Raw genomic sequence first — 19,008 nt, forward strand, 5'->3', positions numbered from 1 at the left:
TGTTTGGGAGGCTGGAAGGTTAAATTATGGATTTCACAATTCAACGACTGCTTTGTATAAAATACAAAAAAAGTGCTAAATGAATATACGGTTGTCTCCACACAAGTTGTTTTAAGATGTGTTTTATTTGTTTTAGTTGATTTTGAGTCAGTGATGTGAAAGGTTACAAGATTACTGAGATTGTGGATGAATGAAGGAAGTCTATTGTAAACCAAATGTTGAAACTTTTCCTGGCTGGAGCACATGATTATGAACATGACATGCCAGCAGTTATGCTTTCACAATAGAGGCAGTCAACAGACGCTGTTTGGAGAAAGGCAGCCACTTAAACATTTGATCGGACAAAGCCTCTCTATTACATTCATGACACTTCACACATTTACTTTTCACGAAGAAAAACATTCAGTGACCTTGCCCAAAAGAAGACAGGATGCACTGTTCTGATAAAACTGCAAAATGGCAGCATCAATGATCATCTCTTCAGGGGCTGTCATTGTTTACAAGTTTGCCATTTCGCTTCATGTCCAGATTGTGATTGGACCGCTGACTTTAAATGCTATCAGCTTTCAGTTAAATCTAAGAATGGCAAAAATCCAGTTGTGATATTTTTTTTCAGTTTAATATTAAATAACGGCAAAAAGTAATTTTAGCATCACATTTATGAAACTGATAGCATCTCCTTTCATAAAAGGCATACTTGTTTGAATAGTGAGACTATTTAAATTCAAAAAATATTCAGAAATGTTATGTAATTATGTATATAACCCCGATAACCTGAAAACAAAAGCAATTTGAGCGAAGGAATCCCATTTAGCAATTTGAATAGTGTATTGTTTCATGACTAAAAATGTGCTGAACTGCTGCGAATCACTCAAGTGTCTTCGTCATCTGAACAATGAGCCAATCGACTGGCGTGCTCGATGTAGTCGAACGACTGGAACGTGGTGGGGAGCTCCCGCCACTTGGTGTAACTGCTGAACTTCTTTTCCTTGATTGTCACAACGAAGTTCTTCACAATCAGGCAGGGGCACTCGATTCCTCGGTACATCATCATCGTACCCCATTTCTGCAGCACAAAGATGAATGTGAATAGGATTCTGAAGAGATCACATGAACAGTGATGACAATTCTAAAATGTAAAATCCTCAGACAAGTTCTACCTATTGTTATTCAACACAGCTGGGGTCGCTAGGACAAGTCAAGTATCTTAATGAGAGCTCATTTTCTTATGCACACCATCAAGTCTGCAATGAACTCTGCTTGGCCATATTTCAGGAATTTAAAACACTGCTGGAGAGCAACAAAAATAAAACAAGCCCTCTTCCTGGACTAAAAACACATTTCCATAATGAAGAGAAAAAAAAAAAAAAGCCCCAAATCCTATTATACATATTTTACCTGTCCACAGTCCTTGCATGCTATGGAGCCATTAGTTTCATAGTCAAGAAGACGCTCTTGAAGAGAAGTGTTTTCTTTCTGAATGAAAAGTTCACTGTAAGGAAATTAAATTTAGTGTTACATTAAGTGGCAATCCCAAGACCGGATCCTAACGACAACAGGAGTGGCAAAGTGCAAGTACAGTGGAACCTTTAAATAAAATACAAAAAACACTTCTAAAATCTCACAAAAACTTAAGATTGACAGAAGTGATGACAAAAGAGGGAAAATGGGATCAATTGGCATCATGAAAAAAATGGTACAAAAATGTGTCTGTCTTGTCTGCAGTACAATATGGAGTGGTGTCTTGAGATACGAGTGACACGATTTACGAATTCTTTGCCATTCGAGCAGTCATTCGGCTGATTTTTTTATTTTATTTTATTTTTTTTTATACACACTCCAATTACTTGAAGATTTTTGCTATTCTGACTCGATGATGGTGACAGGTTTAGCCTGTCTGAAACTGATTAATTACATTTTCATTATTTTCTATTGGGAAAATATTTCGAAATCAGAGGTGGATGAGTATGCTGGAACAGATTGAGTTTGGAATTAGAGGTTCCACTGTATAGATCAGGACAATTTCTACCTAAACTCTGATGAAACGTTGACATGGTGCATGTCTCCAATGATCTGGATGTCATCACAAGTGCAGACAACCTTGCTGCAATGTCGGCAACTTAACTTCACCTCTGACGGATCCTCAGGCTTTGTGTTTTTCTTGATTGTCTTTCTCATTCTGTCCTCAATAATAGCCTGAATTTGAAATTCTTCGATCTAAGGAGAAGGGGGGAAAAAAAACACAAGGCTGAAAACAACCTTGCGACGTGGAGGAGCTAGTTTGGAGGAGACATACCCTGTTGATATATACTGCAGGATCTAAGGCTCGGATTCTGGCAATGGCTTTGGTCATTAAGTCCTTGCGGTACTCATTGACACTCTCCTTCTCAGTCACCCCAGAGCCTTTCACCTCAATCACGATGTAACTGCTTTCCTTAGCTCGAGCTCTGCCTTGAGCCTACAGAAGGATATAAAATTGTGAACAAGCAACAACAACTGGAGTCTTTCTCAGGGTGCAGTTCAAGAGGGCCATTGTAGGGCCCTAGTAGTAATAGTAGTCATTCATAGGTTGTGTGCCCTTAATTTTGGATGCTATCTTACAAAAGACGTTGAAAATAACCACGATCCCTGACATTGCCGATAGTGAGATATGTAGCTAGACCAAGGGTGGACAAAGTATGGGTTGCTCCGTTCTTTATCTTTATTTTGTCTTTATCTTCATTATCCTCTATCATGTGCAGTAATTTAGAGGATTATTCCCCAAATTGGTCAATTAAAATGGATGTATTCACTTTTTTATAAATTCAGTGCATCTAATTAAATAATTGATTATTTATTGTAAATAGAAAGATTAAACATATTAGTAAAATAAACAATTGTCTTTTTTATTAAATGAATTAATGACAATTGATGATAAATAAAGTAACACAATTCCAAATGCTAATCATTTTACAATTAAAATTTACTATTTTATGTATCATTTGAACTTGAAATTTTTACCCAAGCCCAATATTACCTCGAGATTTATAACTTGATGTTTTTGAGTCTCAAGGTGACTGGTAACACTTTTTCTTTGTGCCGACAGACACTGATTTTTGTTTTGCCTGAGTTTAGCTGGAGAAAATCTTTTTTGCATCCACGCACTGATCTGTTCTGCAGTGACAAAGCCAATCTACATGCCCATGTTTACCTCCCATCAGTGACACGTACTGTAGTTCGGCGTGTCATATGCATAGTTGTGGTAGGACACTTTCCAGCTGCATGTTAGCTGTCCTTATGGAAGCATGTACGGATTGAAAAACAAGGGTCCCAGGACTGACCCCTTGGCAACCCCACAGGTCATAGACATTTGATCTGAGACATAGTAACCTATTTCTTTTTCAAATATGTCCTGTCCTCGAGATACGAGTTGAACCACTTTGGAGCAGCACCAGAGATTTCCACTCTATGTAATAAGATTACTAACCTGTATCATAGCAATCTCATTGGTCACAAGGCCGTAGCAGATGACAAAGTTGCATGCCGGTATGTCCAAACCTTCCTGTGCAACTGAGGTGGCAACCAGCAAGTTGACAGCGCCACTGCGGAATCTGTTCAAAACATCCTTTTGCGCTGCCTGATTAACACAAATTTGCACAAATCAATAGAATTGACATGATGTTCACAAGGGGCAATGGGGACATTAACTTCTCACAGGGGTCATTGGTTTGACAACACTCTGGTCTCCGCCTCCGATGACATACGCAACATTCACGCCAACGTCGGCAAACTTGGAGTTCTTCTGAATCCAGTGACTGAGAGCGATGGCGCTGCGTCTGGTTTTGGTGAAAATGATACCCCTGGCCTTGTCCTTGGTGGTGAACTGGTACAGAATACTTTGTCGTAGTTTTGACAGGCTGTCATTTTCATTGGATTGGTTCTCAGAAAGCTTGTGAAGCTCCTCTTTGTTGTCTGTAAGAAACACAGAGGTACTCAGTTTACAAACACCCACCAAGGACAAGAATGTCGTGTCCATATTATTAGTTATTATTATTATTGTTCCAAATTCCATATGCTTGTCACTGGTTGTCAAAAGGCAGAGATGTGTAACTACATCTGTAAACATTTCAACTTAAGACTTGTTTTTACATTCTCACTTTTGATAAACCACACCCAGAATGCAACTAGTCTCTCGCCCTGCCTTACCCCTGAACATCTGGATTTTGGGCCTGTTTTACTACCGTTTCTACTCGCAATGCAACTTTTATAATCCCTACTCAATGGTTATTACAGTTAAGAATTTAAAGAGCGTTGCATGAGACTTGTCACTGTAACAAGGTCTCAGGTGTGAATGGGGAGCAGGTGTGTCAAATTTGGTGTTATCGCTCTCACGCTCTCTCATACTGGTAACTGGAAGTTCAATAAGGCACCTCATGGCAAATACATTTTTTCCCTCTCTTTAGAAATTAGAATTTAGAATTTTGCTACTTGCCCACATTACTAAAAAAAAACAAAAAACAATGACGACCACCACTTGTTTATGTTAAATATTAAGCAGTTATGAGGCCAAAATATGAATTCCAGCCAATGCTACATCAATCCATGTTTCTTTCTCCACATCTATAGGCTTTAAACAATCTAAAAGGACAAACCAACAGATAGCCCTCTTTTACCACACATTATGGAAATACAAAGTCAATGTAATTATGGCAAAACATTCTTGGGTCAAGAATGATAGCATCTTTCTATAAAACAAACTGTGACTTCCTGTAGTGTCTGATCTGAACTTTGTTAGACTGAAGCAACATTCTTCTGATACCATGGAATAAATTGAAGAGGACTCTCTCAGTATCGGTGATGTTTATGACGTGCTCCTCGTCAGGGCTCGTTTTACTCTTCAACTCTTCCTCGTGGTATTTATTCAAGAAACTGAAGGCATCACACATGCGAATGGTGTTGCTGAGTATCAGGGCATCGTTGTACCATCGAAGGTGCTCCACGCAAACCCGCACTTCCTGAGCTTCCTCTTTGGCAGCTAAAAGGAGTCATAATGTTACCAGTGGGGAAGGAAGAAAGAAAAACACACAAAAGAGCCGGAGAGTTTTCTCACCTTGTTGCTCGGATTGAACCGCCCACTGTTCATAGTTCTGAGAGCCAAGCTCACAAGTGGGGCTCAGATTGGCATGAATTTGAATACAGTGCATGATTCTCTTGATTACGTCACCAAACGGGTCCTGTAAGATTTGTGTGGTATGGTGCAAACATTAGGCTTTTCTTAAAACAGAAACATGGATTTTTACTGACGCACCTTTTCTTTGTCCTCAACAAGAACGATTTGTTTGTCTGGTTCATTGCTATAATCCCCGAGGTTCCCAGTCCGGATTTGGGAAGCATCTAAATTGGCACAAATCTACAAAAGAATCAGTGTGCTGGGGTGTAAATCATTGCGATTAATGCTATCTGAAGCACTATTTTGCACCAACATAAGCCAAAAAGGTGTTTTCACTTTTAAGTGGTATGTCAGTGAGGCACTTTATGGCTGCACATTAGAAACAGATTGCTGAAGAAATTTTGACAGACAAGCACAGTGGAACATCTCAAGTCAAATGCACCTAAAGTCAGAAGTCTGGAATTTCACCAGTTTTCTGTAAAGAATACAACTCTTATGTCACACAAAACTTAAAAAAAAAAACAAAAAAAAACTGAGGTTGAACTCCTGTCATGCATAACATTATGCAAAGATTAACTCCACAAGTCTTTTGTTTTTGCTTTGGATTTTGGTGTGTACTGTAGGAATGTTTCTATTTTACAGAACAGTACCAATTATGGCAAAAGGGAAAATGTGATGATAGACATGGAAATGAAACTGACTGTGAAGTTGAAAAGCAGTGGGCTATAAAAAATGTCTGTGAAATTTACAATGAAATGCTGACAGAAAAAAAACTGTAAATAGACAAACACTGAAACCGTGTTTAAAGTAATATTCAAATGTAATAAATTAACCATTCACAAATGTACATTTTAAAGTACAAATATGTTATAAGAATGATACCAATCTTTTGTCAGGCAGATCGTTTTATTATACAGAAAGAAACTATTGCATTTAACCAATCCATATGCAAGACTGTATGATACAAATACAGTAAAATTATGCATGAGCGCCCAGAAGCACTCCTGATCTCACTCAGTGATCGGCTTATTAGTTTCTGCTTGGCCTCCTGCTCAACTCAAAATGAGCAGACAGAAAAACCTGGGTGCTTTAACTGGCAGAAAAATTGTAAATAGAATGTGAGGAATACCTTTACGTGGCATAAAACAGTAGGTGGCTGAAATGAGCATTGCTGTGGGCCACTTTACACCGGATCGAGTACTTACCTGCAAAATGTTTTTCTCCGCTGCATTGAGTTTTGTGGCGTCGCCTACCCCCAGTGAGGCAGTCAGGCCTAGAATCTGAGGTAGCGGCACTGTCTCCTTCTGCTCCTTCTTCAACATCTTGTTCTTGTTCTTCTGCCTCAGGTAACGCATCATCACCTGATTATAGACTTCACCCTTGTTAGTGTGATGGCACTCGTCTATTATAATCAGGGTGATATCTGAGTATAAAACAAACACACAGAAATTAATCCATGCAATAGACCATGACATTATGTTTGGAAACAACAGGCACCAGGATACTACCGGGTAGGAGAAAAGGTATTGGCTATCGCTGACCTGAATTGAAACAATGACAAAAACTTGTTGTGTCTGGGGTTATGCCGCCAGATATACCCCAAAAAGGTACATTTTTATGATGTTTCCGTCAAAAGAAAATATAAATTCATCCAGCGGAACCTGTGGTAAAGAGGATAAATTGAGTGCATATCCCCATCCATTGCAAGATTGCCTGCTAATGTAGTAGCCACTTCTTAAGGGACAGATTGGGAACCACCATTTAGGTCTCTGGGCTTGGTGGTGGTGGTCTACTTTCCACTGAATGCGCGTGCTCATTTTGTACCAAATAATACAATTCTGAGACATTTGAGTGTTTTCACTCTGAATGTCCATTTGTTTACAATTAATAATTATAATGCTAATAATAGCTTGGAATAACTTTAACAGTGGGTGGGTTCAATACGAGCGACAAGGTGAGCATTCTTACCTCTCCTTCTCTGTTTGTAACTATATTTAAATTCTAATCACATCAACAAGTAAGCATTCTGATGTAAACGTATCCCCGGAGGAAACAATGAGCAGCGGCTTGACGTTTTGTAGGTGATAGATGTTCTCATGTGAATTATCAGCCACATGGATTGCTTGAACAGACGTGGGAAGCGGAAACCAGGAGGAGAAAAAAAGGATTAAAAATAAACAAATAAATAGAAAAGCACATGGTTTCAGGTGTTTTGACAAACAGCATATGTTCCACTTAGGTGGCTATTCCACCTTGGACTGTTGGGTGCCAACAAGCGCTGGAAGACTTTGACAAGATCCTGTCAGGTATCGTCAGAGGAGAGGCTTTGTGTTCTCTGGGTGTATTCCTATTACCAAATATATCAATTTTTGTGCTTTTTACACACATTGAGCAGATTTTAGCAAACGTCTTTAGTAAATGTAGTAGGCCCTAATTTAGTTTTGTACTATTTATCTGACCAACCTCGCTCTAATCAAGATGAATGTGATAAGGGTAAGTGTTACACACTCAGTTGTCGATTGATACAAAAGGACCATGGGACGTCCGAGACATCTTGTCTTGTCTTGTAGTAATAGTGTTGGGCAATGGCGGCGTCACTCGTTTACTACATTTCTCAGTGGTGCTGTCGTAGCGTCACTGTTTTCATCATCAAATAGCTTTTTAGCAGCGAAGCTACTTGCGTGATCACATAGCGATAGTGGGGTAGCGTTCACAGAAGCGACATTTCCCCAGGCAGCTGACAAGATCTCTTCCATGACGTCACATATTACGCACCCATCCTCCTGCTGATGCACACCCGAGATGGACGGTGCTCATGAATTGTGTGGAGTATGGCAAGCCCTGTTAAACGTTTAACAGCTAGACTGGACATGTGTTGCAGGTATCTGTTATTCAGTGTTGCCTAATGGAGAAGAAAACTTCAGTCGCAACTAGTCTTCCTAGCCACAATTGTCATTTCAGACATATGCAACGTTATTTCGATGAGGAGAAATTATGTAATTTTTCCCATTTATGTGTATGTGGTTTTTCATGACAGATACAGTATCTACAATTCAGCTGTAGAATGTATATTATTGTAATTCCAGTTTGAGATAGCTACAATTTGATTCTGACTGGTCATAATTATATACATCTACATGACATCTGCACAATAGCTACTTGTCCCTTTTCAAATATCTTAACTGAACTGAACTAAGCAAGGCGGCACGGTGGACGACTGGTTAGAGCGTCAGCCTCACAGTTCTGAGGACCCGGGTTCAATCCCCGGCCCTGCCTGTGTGGAGTTTGCATGTTCTCCCCGTGCCTGCGTGGGTTTTCTCCGGGAACTCCGGATTCCTCCCACATCCCCAAAACATGCATTCATTGGAGACTCTAAATTGCCCGTAGGTGTGACTGTGAGTGCGAATGGTTGTTTGTTTGTTTGTGTGTATATATATATATATATGCGATTGGCTGGCAACCAGTTCAGGGTGTCCCCCGCCTCCTGCCCGATGACAGCTGGGATAGGCTCCAGCACGCCCGCGACCCTAGTGAGGAGAAGCGGCTCAGAAAATAGATGGATGGATGGATGAACTAAGCAAAATGAAGTTGTAGATATCTAACTGGAATTATGGCTAGTCAAAATCATGTTGTAGATATCTCAAATGGGAGTTACAGATGTCCATAATTCACTAGCAGCTATCTGCAACTACATTTAATAAAGAACAGCTTGTATCTTAGCTCACTACATTTTCCAAGTAGCTTGCCCAACACTGGGTAGTAAATTATATAATTTTTTCCCTCATAGTCATTTAAAAAAAGTACATTCACAGTTGCTGTAATTGTTTTGTTGAACAACTCTTATTGTTTTTATGCATAATTGTATGCTATCACAAACAATTAAGGGAGGCCCAGTGGGATACATTGGATTCCTAGTTTATCTTGCCTCACAATCCTATCGACTTCCCTGTATCAGAAAACTCTCAAACTCCTTTGGGATTAAAGTTGTGGAATTTCTTGCACTATACTGGCGGCAAGCTCAGAAGAAATCAGTTACTGATCATACCCTTTAGATGCACTCCCTCATCCTCTCCTTTGACGGACCTCTCCAAGTAATTTTCCAGAATCTGGGCTGTGCAAATGATGATGTCGTTTTTCTTCATGATCTCTGTGAAAGAGATTTTGAGCATGGACTTTCCACTGACTCTTTCCACTTTATAGGCGTGCTTCAGAAAGCGATGGAACTCTGTGGCATAATGCTGCTCAACAAGGGGAACCTATGAACCACCACCAAAGAGGCAATTTGTCACTAAATGCATGCATCTTCAAACGTTGAGTTTTTACTTTTTATCAGGTAACAAACAACAACATGATTTCTTTTTGGATTAAAACCATAAAAATCTTACATTTTTTTTCTCAATTAAAAGTACAAACAACATTTGGATGGTTTTCATTCAAAGTTCAACAAGAATCCTAAACTCCAAATGAAGATGTTTGGATGCATTTGGCAGACCGTTGTTATTTTTGCAGAAGCCGTTTTAAAATGCATCCGGTAGGTTATAGAGCAGGGCATAGTTTTGACATTTGCAGACAGTTTCATACAAACATAGTTCCTGAGGTGGTTTGAGAGAAAGAAAGCCATTAATCTAAAATAGAGTAAGTAGGGATTTTCTTTTTTTCATTTTTTTTTTTTTTTTTTTTTTTATAAACAAAGTACAACAGTTCCCACACATGCCAGAAAGGAAAAGCGTGCAGGGAAACCTTACGGCATGTAATTTGTGGTCAGCTGACCCACATGTACAAACTGACTAAAAGAGAGAACGTTTTCTTTTAGAAACGAGAGTGGGGGAAAGTGGGTCAAAGATATTATGGTGCTGTAAAGATTTAAATGGAATATACCAAATTGTTTTATACTTCAATATATTTTCATACCGTGTTCACCAGGATGACCGCTTTGCCGGGTTTCCCCTCTGCCCTCGTGTGGTCCAGATGTTCACGGGTAATATAAACCGCTACCCTGGTTTTACCACTTCCAGTCGGGAGGCATATGATGATGTTTTTCCCCTCCAAGGCAGGTTTAGCCACATCCATCTGATAGTCTCGGAGAACAATATCAACTTCATCTGGGACTCCAGCAGCTGCGCCTGAGTCACACAATTCTGTAATGCAGACAGATCATTTGGTCAGCAAAGCACAATTACAGGGATAATAATGCTCAGGAAAAGCATAGAATTATTTTTTTTATATCAGATTGTTGCCTAAGTGTTGATAATGAAGAATGTGTTTTGAAATGGCACTTTACTGTACATACATTGCATTGAAAAAAACATTGGAACCTCTTAATCATGCAATTAATCTAATCTAGGTATGGGCTGTACTGAAGGTTCATCAAAACAAGGCCCAATTAAATTAATCATGCTTAAAGTCCTTTTAAAGTGGAAAATAAATGTCTTATAAATTCCACATACCACAGAAAAGTGTTGTTAACAACTGTGCCAAAAAAGTCAAATATATAAAATGAGGCGTAAAAATTTTGAAAAATTAAACTATTGTCTCCACTCTCAAACACTGTGGGGCTGTCAGCTGAATGTGCTTAAACCACACGCCTTTCAACTGTTTATCAAACACCACTTTTACGACCTGGAAAAATAGATGCTGCTACGTCTAGCATCTTTCTTATGCCTACACATAACTACATGATTTTTCTGTGAAAATATATCTGCTTAAAGCCTCCGATGGCTGGAATACAGTACATCCCACGAGTCGTCGAGGAGCTTTTCCGCTTGCAACAACGAGGCGCTCTAAAGAGGGCCACGTTAGTCCGAACACCCGGTCCACATGCTGGCAGTCAATTCGTACTTAAAAAAAAAAAAAAAAAAAAAAAAAAAAAAAGTTTCCCCCCTTCCTCGCTATTTCGCCTTTTTGTGTGAAATGTGTGATCACTCACAGCCAACGACGAGGCACTTCTGAAGGGACGATGCAATTTCAAGGTGTAGGCATAGCTAGCTAGCTAACTGCATGTCACAATTGGGCTGGATAACCACTGGTGCGAACAAAGTTCTATTATAGTGATGAGGGGCTACTCATGCTGGACTCCAAAGTGCCTCACGTGGTGCCGTTTTAGTCACGCCTAATATATCAGGAACACAAGTGGTGAAAAACGCTATAGCTCCACAATTGAGTACTACATAGTTCTCAGTTTTTGCACGTTTTCAGCAGTTACCGTCAAACATGTACAACCCCAATTCCAATGAAGTTGGTACATTTTAAACATAAATAAAAGCAGAATACAATGATTTGCAAATCATGTTCAACCTATATTTAATTGAATACACTACAAAGACAAGATATTTAATGTTAATGTTAAAACAATGCCAAACCACATTCTGCACGTGTTACAACAGCGTGGCTTTGTAGTAAAAGAGTGCACCTACTAGACTGGCGTGCCTGCAGTCCAGACCTGTCTCCCATTGAAAATGTGTGGCGCATTATGAAGCGTAAAATATGACAACAGAGACCCCGGACTGTTGAACAACTGAAGCTATACATCAAGCAAGAATGGGAAAGAATTCCACCTACAAACCTTCAACAATTAGTGTACTCAGTTCCCTAACGTTTTATTGAATGTTGTTAAAATAAAAGGTGATGTAACACAGTGGTAAACATGACCCTGTCCCAGCTTTTTTGGAATGTGTTGGAGCCATAACATTTTAAGTTAATGATTATTTGCTAAAAACAATAAAGTTGATCAGTTTGAACATTAAATATCTTGTCTTTGTAGTATATTCAATTCAATAGTTATGCTTAACACAACATCCCAACTTCATTGGAATTGGGGTTGTATAATGTATGTAGAACAAAATCTCTGGATTGACTTTACAGGGTCTTTAATTATGCAAACGATCAAAATATGTGGCAAAATAATAACAATATTTTTTTAAACAAGCTAAAGATCAGCACATGCAGCTAGATCATTAAGGATTTTACGTCCTCGAAGAAGCTGGTGAAGTCCATTTTGGATACTGTCATTGTTGTTTTTTTTTAACCCATTATTATTAGTGTGCATCTATGTGAGAGTACTATTTTATAGAGGATGTGTATTGATGAGTTAAAAAAAAGAGAAAAAAAAATCACACTTGGAATAAAAAAACTGTAAACATGTAATTACTATACCTGGCTGCCATTACGATTACTTTTATTCTTACACATGCACCATAGTTTGGTTTGCAATCCCTGTACTAAATAAAAGGACAGTGCAGGTAGGTAAAATGGAAAGTGCATACTGAAGTAAATATCATTACCGAGACACACCACTTCTCCATACACTTGCTTTGAAGTACACCTAAGCGTGTCAATGTGTTGAACAGATGTCGCTTAAGCCCAAATACAACGGCGTCCACAATTTAAAAGAAGCAGCATATTCAGTGAAATATGAGTCAGTGCAAGTTGCTAAAAAGTTCCAGGAAATGTGAGGCACCACGTTTCTCTGCAGAGCTTAACATCTGCATGTGATTATTAGACACCTACATTTTCCCAGTATACTCGGGAGTGTATGATTTCATCACAGTTTGGTAATGTTGCCATGTAGGGTGATCCACTTGAGTCAGACAGTTATAATTCAGTTGCTCTGCTAAGTAGGCTGGGAATAACTAAGAAAGCATTTGTGACGCGTCCCGGCTCTCTCTGTGCTACATGTCCCCCAGTTATGAGTTCAACCTCCCGCACAGGTTTGTTCTCAGCACAGTAATCATCTGTCTCAGACATTGCGTGTCAGAGGTTAAGTGCTGTTTTAAGCAACCTCGTGGACTTAGCACCTGAAACATTTCACATTTTTGTGTATATAGTGGTAACTGAATTAAGGCGTTGTATGGTCGTTTTTTTCACTTTGTGTTGCAAGTCAAAATTTTAGTTCTGAGCAAGCTTCAGATACGCTGCCGCTCACATTAAAAGAAAAATTTTGTGGTAACAATGTTTGACTCTTACACTATTCGCAGCACCTTTTTATTTTTATTTTTTTTAAACAAGAAACTGAAGCCAAATTAACAACTTTTATGTCTTGGTGTAACTTCCAGTTTCTCTATATGTCTGTTGGGACCCGCTGATGACACTCTAAATTTAGTGGTCACTTCCCTCTGAGAAAATCTCAATGGGGATATACTGTTGATTAATTGTTCATTCTCATCTTAGTCTGATGATGTCAAAATGTATACAACTGGATGATAAAGAGGACCTTTTAAATATCAATTCTAATTGAAACAGGAAATATATTGGTCCAATCAGGGATCAATCACCTGTTGTGAATTTTGCTGTTCTGCTCCTTATTAGAGCCCAGCAAAAAGTACTGAAGCATTGAAAAGCTTGAGAAGGTCAAATTAAGTTCATCAAGGTTATAGTGCATTTTAAGTTCAACTCTAAATTTCACCTGAAAGCCCAATATCCCTAACTTTATGTGAGTAGTAAATATGAGATAAGAGGAAAGAAGAGCGTGATGAAGTAAAAAGTGGTTGACACATACAGTATATTGGCGGCAACACGTACAACCCAATTCCAATGAAGTTGGGACGTTGTGTTAAACATAAATAAAAACAGAATACAATGATTTGCAGCCATAAAATTCTAACATTAAATATCTTGTCTTTGTAGTGTATTCAATTAAATATAGGTTGAACATGATTTGCAAATCATTGTATTCTGTTTTTATTTATGTTTAACACAACGTTCCAACTTCATTGGAATTGGGGTTATAAAAGAGGCGTCCAATAAGCAGTGTTCTGCTGATTTTGAGCCAGCATGTGTTTTTCATTTTACGCCACAGGCTATGCTCTGCCTTCTTTAACCACACAAAAGTGTGGTTCATCACTGGGGACACATGAATCTTATTATTCTGTCCGGAGCACTGACACAAGCAGAGCTCCTAACAGCTCTAAGAAGCCTGCGTGGTGTACTGTTCACCTAGCCAATATACATTCAAACTGCTTTGATTTTACCTTAATGTGTGTGCGGTTTGAGCAAACATAAACACCCAGTGTAGATTGTGAACTCAACCACACACCCAGCAGTAAAGTGAGTGAGTGTAAATTGTTCCCACCTGGTGGTAACTGCTCTAAACTGCTGCTTAACTCTTGTATGGCGGCATCTCGCGAGCGTTCACCCTGGCACCGGTCTGAAGAGATGACAAAGCAGACACAAGTGAGGAAGCCTTACTCCTCTGCCTGTAGCGCAGTTCCCAGTCACTGCACGACAAGCAAAGTGTTGGAGAAATCCTCTGCAACATCCAACACATTTGAGATTGTATACTGCTGAAACTAATATCATATTTATCAACTGACTGGCTTTTTAAAGATAGCTACCCATGGTGTCGTCCCCAGTCTCCTTGTGGTTCAAATGCTGCAGACAAGTTGAACTTCCTGGAGTCTCCTTCACTCGGTCACTTCTTTTAGTCTCATCTTTTATTGAGGATGGCGGATGACAAGTGAAAGTCTCATCAAAACATTGTGATACGGTTCCGAAAAGAGACACATGGTTGTACTTTGAGTCGCGGTTCGCTATTCGCGAATTCACCCATTCACATTTATTTTCCGTTGATGAAGAACACCCATTTTCAAATTTTGGGGATTTTTCTGTAATGTTTATGGTGCCACAAGATAGTGCCATAGTCCTGGCTAATAGGAAAGTTTTGATGTCCAGGAAGTATTGTTGAAGTGATACATATCGCCTGAGAGACTAAGAGCTTTGTATGTTGGGGGAGGAACTATGTTTAGCCTGGGTTGTTAGTGGAAATTATGGTCAGTCTTGCATGTACATTCTGGTGTGTTTTTGTCTCCCAAAAAATCATCTATATTCCATTTATTTTGAAGCTTAACAGTTTGAAGTGTGTTTGAAGTGTTTTGGATCATAATTTGTGTTATATTTAGTTTAAAATATGAAGATATGCAAATATTTAGAAAAATAGGGGTAGCGTCAATTGTTTTTTTTTTTTATATTCGCAGCAGGGCTCAGTCCCTAGCCGCCACGAATAGCGGGGTTTTACTGTATAGTACAGTACATTACTGGACCCCGGCTGTTCGCAGGGGATAGGAACCTGGCCTCACCGCAAATATAAAAAATCCAAGTATAATTAACGACCATTAAACACAAAAAGTTCTTGAATAAGCAGGAATTCAATCCCTCCAAAAAAAGAAAAAAAACAAAAAGAAAAATGGGGAATTTTTTTTTTTTTTTTTAAATTGAAAGAAATTTTAAAAAGAACTAACTGCAAACAGGTGAATTTGCGGGTGCCGAACCACGAGTAAGCAGTGTCCACTCTATTGGGTAACGAATGAGTACTCCATGTGGTTACCTGTGGTATTGCAGTCAGAGGAGCCTACCAACAGTTTATACAAGTCCTTGTGCTCAGTATCAAGCAGAATTTGTAGAAATTTAGAGTACCATCCAGGAGGACACCTCACGATTCTTTTCAGAAGTTCACGAGCTGCGTCTCTGAGTCCTTGATGATCTGCTAAGTGAAGGATCTGGAGCATGAATATCATGGAAGATGGCACATTAGAACAAGGTGACCGGTTAAAATAGTGAACTGCAGTGTTTTACTGAACAAATACTTTACGCTCACCGGGCAAATCATTAAGTAAACCCGCACAAGCTAGCTGTCTATTTTCTACAGCAGGTGTCCTCATTGCGGCCATGGGTGAGCTGGAAACTATCCCAGATGACTTTGGTGGGATACACCCTGGCCTGCTCGCCAGCCAATCGCAGGGTTCATATAGACAAACAATATTCACACTCACATTCACACCAATGGACAATTTAGACTCATCAATTAACGTAACATGCATGTTTTTGTAATGTGCAAGGAAGTATGTGGAAAACATGCAAGCTCCACACAGGAGGGCCAGAGCTGAGATTTGAACCATGACGCCCAGTACTGTGAGTTAACCACTCACCACTCATACACTGTGCTGCAGAAAGAATAGATATGCAGTATTACTAAAATATTATTCTAAAAAAATACAATGATACCTTTTCAACTTCTAGTCGGGAATTTGAACGATTCCAGTTCTGGTTCCTTATTTTAATTCTGGTTCCAAACGATTCTCAATTCCGATTCTTTTAGGGGGTTGGGTCAAACAAGTTTGCATGGTTTAAATAAAGGTGTTTTAAAGGGATTTTCTTAGCAGCCCGCAGCATAGACAAAAAATGAACATTTGACTTGGGGTTCTTTATAACAAGTATCAATGTCAAACCTATGAACTAAAAGGGAATGTGTGTGGAACTTACCTAATTGACTTAATATTCATTAATTAATGTGATTTTTTTTAAAAGTTAAATATAGTATTGTTGAAATATTTATTTAGGACTGTTTTATCACATGAAATGGTTTATATGTGCAAGTTTGAACTTACTTATAGCCTTTTATTGTAAAGGGTACGCACCGGAACTCAGCATTTTGGCACGAAAAGTAACTTGACAGCAATTTATTTCTTTAATGAATGGAACCAAATGCTATAAAACACCGATTCCGTTCCCTACCCACCGATGAGGCATAAGGTTAGTGTTTGTGATACTACGAGACAACGTGGATTTCTGCTCAAGCAAAACCTGCTTTTAAAAAAAACAAAAAAAACAGAACACACTCCTTGAATTCAAGTTCTTGTTTTTTTTCAGATTTTGCATGAAATATTATTACTTTTAGTACTACTAATAAAACCTAAGGACCTTGTATATAATTCCTACTGAACCAGAAAATGAATCGTTCCAGGCATGGATACTCAAGCGCCTGTTGTAAGTTTTTCCAATTAGCTCCTTATTAGAGAGCTGCAAGTTGTGCAAAAAGTACTTAAACCTTGAACAGTTGGACATGTGCATTCAAAGGTTTAGAGAGAGTCAAAATAAGTCCACCGGTAAATGTTATAGTGTATTTTAGGTTCATCCAGAAATTTCACCTGAAAACCCAATATCTCTAACAATTTGTGAGCTAATGCTATACTGTACTATACTTTAGTTGAATCATATTGTATAGCACTATAGTATGTATTATATAACATGATTTATTGATTGTGTTGGTGTCTCACGAGTACCTAATGGAGTGGATGTACATAAGGGTTTTTGTCTGCCATCTTGTGGTCATGATTGCATTTCGCCGGCAAGACGCAGGACATTTGACTGCTCTCAAACAAAAGAAATAGGAGGACAGTTAAAACCGTGTACTCACTTTGTCTTTGTCATCCCAGGTGATGAGCTTGTGCACAAAACATTGCACGCACAACTCTTTAGTGCTCATGTCCACGAGACTGGGCACCAGGATGTCAATCATTCGCATACAGTTGTCGTTTTCAGCCTCCACCTCGGCGTCGGGCAGCTTTCCCCGCATGTAGTCGGCCGCTTGTTTGCATTCGGCGTTGGACAAGGCGTCCACGAAGCCTTGGAACCAGCCTTCCGGGTGCGGCTTGCGCAGCACGGCGTCGACCAGGACGTCCACCGCCGCCGAGTTGCCGTCGGTCCTGGCCCTTTGTCGGACGCGTTCCTTCAGCTCGGCTTCGAGGAAATGGAGATGGTCAATAACCGGCTCCACTGCGACGTACACTCGGAGCCTCGGCAGAAAGCTTTCGATAAGATTCTCTTTGATCAAGTCGTCCTGGTCCGACGCCATGTTTACGACCCTTCACTAGCACTCCTCCGGTGTTTCTTTTCGAGCTAAACGAAAGTGAAACCTCGAACTTTCGTTTTGCCCCACTTCTGCCACCCGTACTTTATTCAGCCGAGAGATGTCAGCATTTGACAATAGACATTGGACGCCATTCAGGCAATGTACGCTACAGGAATGTAAATACGGTTCTTCACGATGTCCCTTCATCGGAGGTGGACAATATTATAGGTACTCGCACTGTACAGTACTTACTATAAAAGCATAGTATTGATACATACTGCTGTACTTATGTAAATGTAAGAAGAAGAAAAAATCTAGCTATCCAGATATGTAGTTAACTATCTTGAACCATACATTAAAAAAATAAAAAATAAAATGACAGTGTTTAGAGCAAATACAACCCCCATTCCAATGAAGTTGTGTTAAACATAAATAAAAACAGAATACAATGATTTGCAAATCATGTTCAACCTATATTTAATTGAATACACTACAAATACAAGATATTTAATGTTCAAACTGATCAACTTTGTTTTTAGCAAATAATCATTAACTTCGAACTTTATGCCTGCAACACATTCCAAAAAAGTTGGGACAGGTGGCAAAAAAGACTGAGAAAGTTGAGGAAGGCTCATCAAACACCTGTTTGGAACATCCCACAGGTGAACAGGCTAATTGGGAACAGGTGGCTGCCATGGTTGGGTATAAAAGGAGCTTCCCTGAATTGCTCAGTCATTCACAAGCAAAGATGGGCTGAGCTTCACCTCTTTGTGAACAAGTGTGTGAGAAAATAGCCGAACAGTTTAAGGTCAATGTTCCTCAACATGCAATTGCAAGGAATTTAGGGATTTCATCATCTACGGTCCATAATATCATCAAAAAGTTCAGAGAATCTGGAGAAATCACCGCATGTAAGCGGCAAGGGCGAAAACCAACATTGAATGCCCGTGACCTTCGATACCTCAGGCGGGACTGCATCAAAAACCGACATCAATGTGTAAAGGATATTACCACATGGGCTCAGGAACACTTCAGAAAAACCAATGTCAGTAAATACAGTTCGGCGCTACATCCGTAAGTGCAACTTAAAACTCTACTATGCAAAGCAAAAGCTACTTATCAACAACACCCAGAAACGCCGCCGGCTTCACTGGGCCTGAGCTCATCTAAGATGGACTGACACAAAGTGGAAAAGTGTTATGTGGTCCGACGGGTGCACATTTCAAATTGTTTTTGG

At 39.4% G+C, this 19,008-nt stretch overlaps 1 protein-coding gene across 1 annotated transcript; it reads right to left on the minus strand.

The window, feature by feature from the left end:
* Nucleotides 1-106: 106 nt before the first annotated feature.
* On the minus strand, nt 107-17,868 carry ifih1 (interferon induced with helicase C domain 1). Its single transcript, XM_061793258.1, has 16 exons — nt 17,337-17,868; nt 15,468-15,639; nt 14,479-14,574; nt 14,217-14,291; nt 10,061-10,287; nt 9,195-9,405; nt 6,355-6,572; nt 5,288-5,389; nt 5,090-5,213; nt 4,799-5,014; nt 3,695-3,951; nt 3,467-3,616; nt 2,297-2,458; nt 2,030-2,217; nt 1,399-1,492; nt 107-1,066 (listed from the first exon to the last, which is right to left on the minus strand). The coding sequence occupies exons 1-16, from the start codon at nt 17,772-17,774 to the stop codon at nt 872-874; spliced, it is 2,925 nt and encodes a 974-aa protein (XP_061649242.1). The 5' UTR covers nt 17,775-17,868; the 3' UTR covers nt 107-871.
* Between the last annotated feature and the right edge of the window lie 1,140 nt (nt 17,869-19,008).

This window comes from Phyllopteryx taeniolatus, chromosome 12 (assembly GCF_024500385.1).
Source record: "Phyllopteryx taeniolatus isolate TA_2022b chromosome 12, UOR_Ptae_1.2, whole genome shotgun sequence".
NCBI lineage: Eukaryota > Metazoa > Chordata > Actinopteri > Syngnathiformes > Syngnathidae > Phyllopteryx > Phyllopteryx taeniolatus.

Excerpts from the sequence above, each read along its gene's own strand:
- ifih1 (XM_061793258.1), bottom strand. The coding sequence starts at position 17,774 with ATGGCGTCGGACCAGGACGACTTGATCAAAGAGAATCTTATCGAAAGC. Across the intron at positions 5,390-6,354 it reads CGGAGAAAAACATTTTGCAG|ATTTGTGCCAATTTAGATGC; the intron begins GTAAGTACTCGA and ends ATTCTTTTGTAG. Across the intron at positions 1,067-1,398 it reads CATGCAAGGACTGTGGACAG|AAATGGGGTACGATGATGAT; the intron begins GTAAAATATGTA and ends TTTGTGCTGCAG.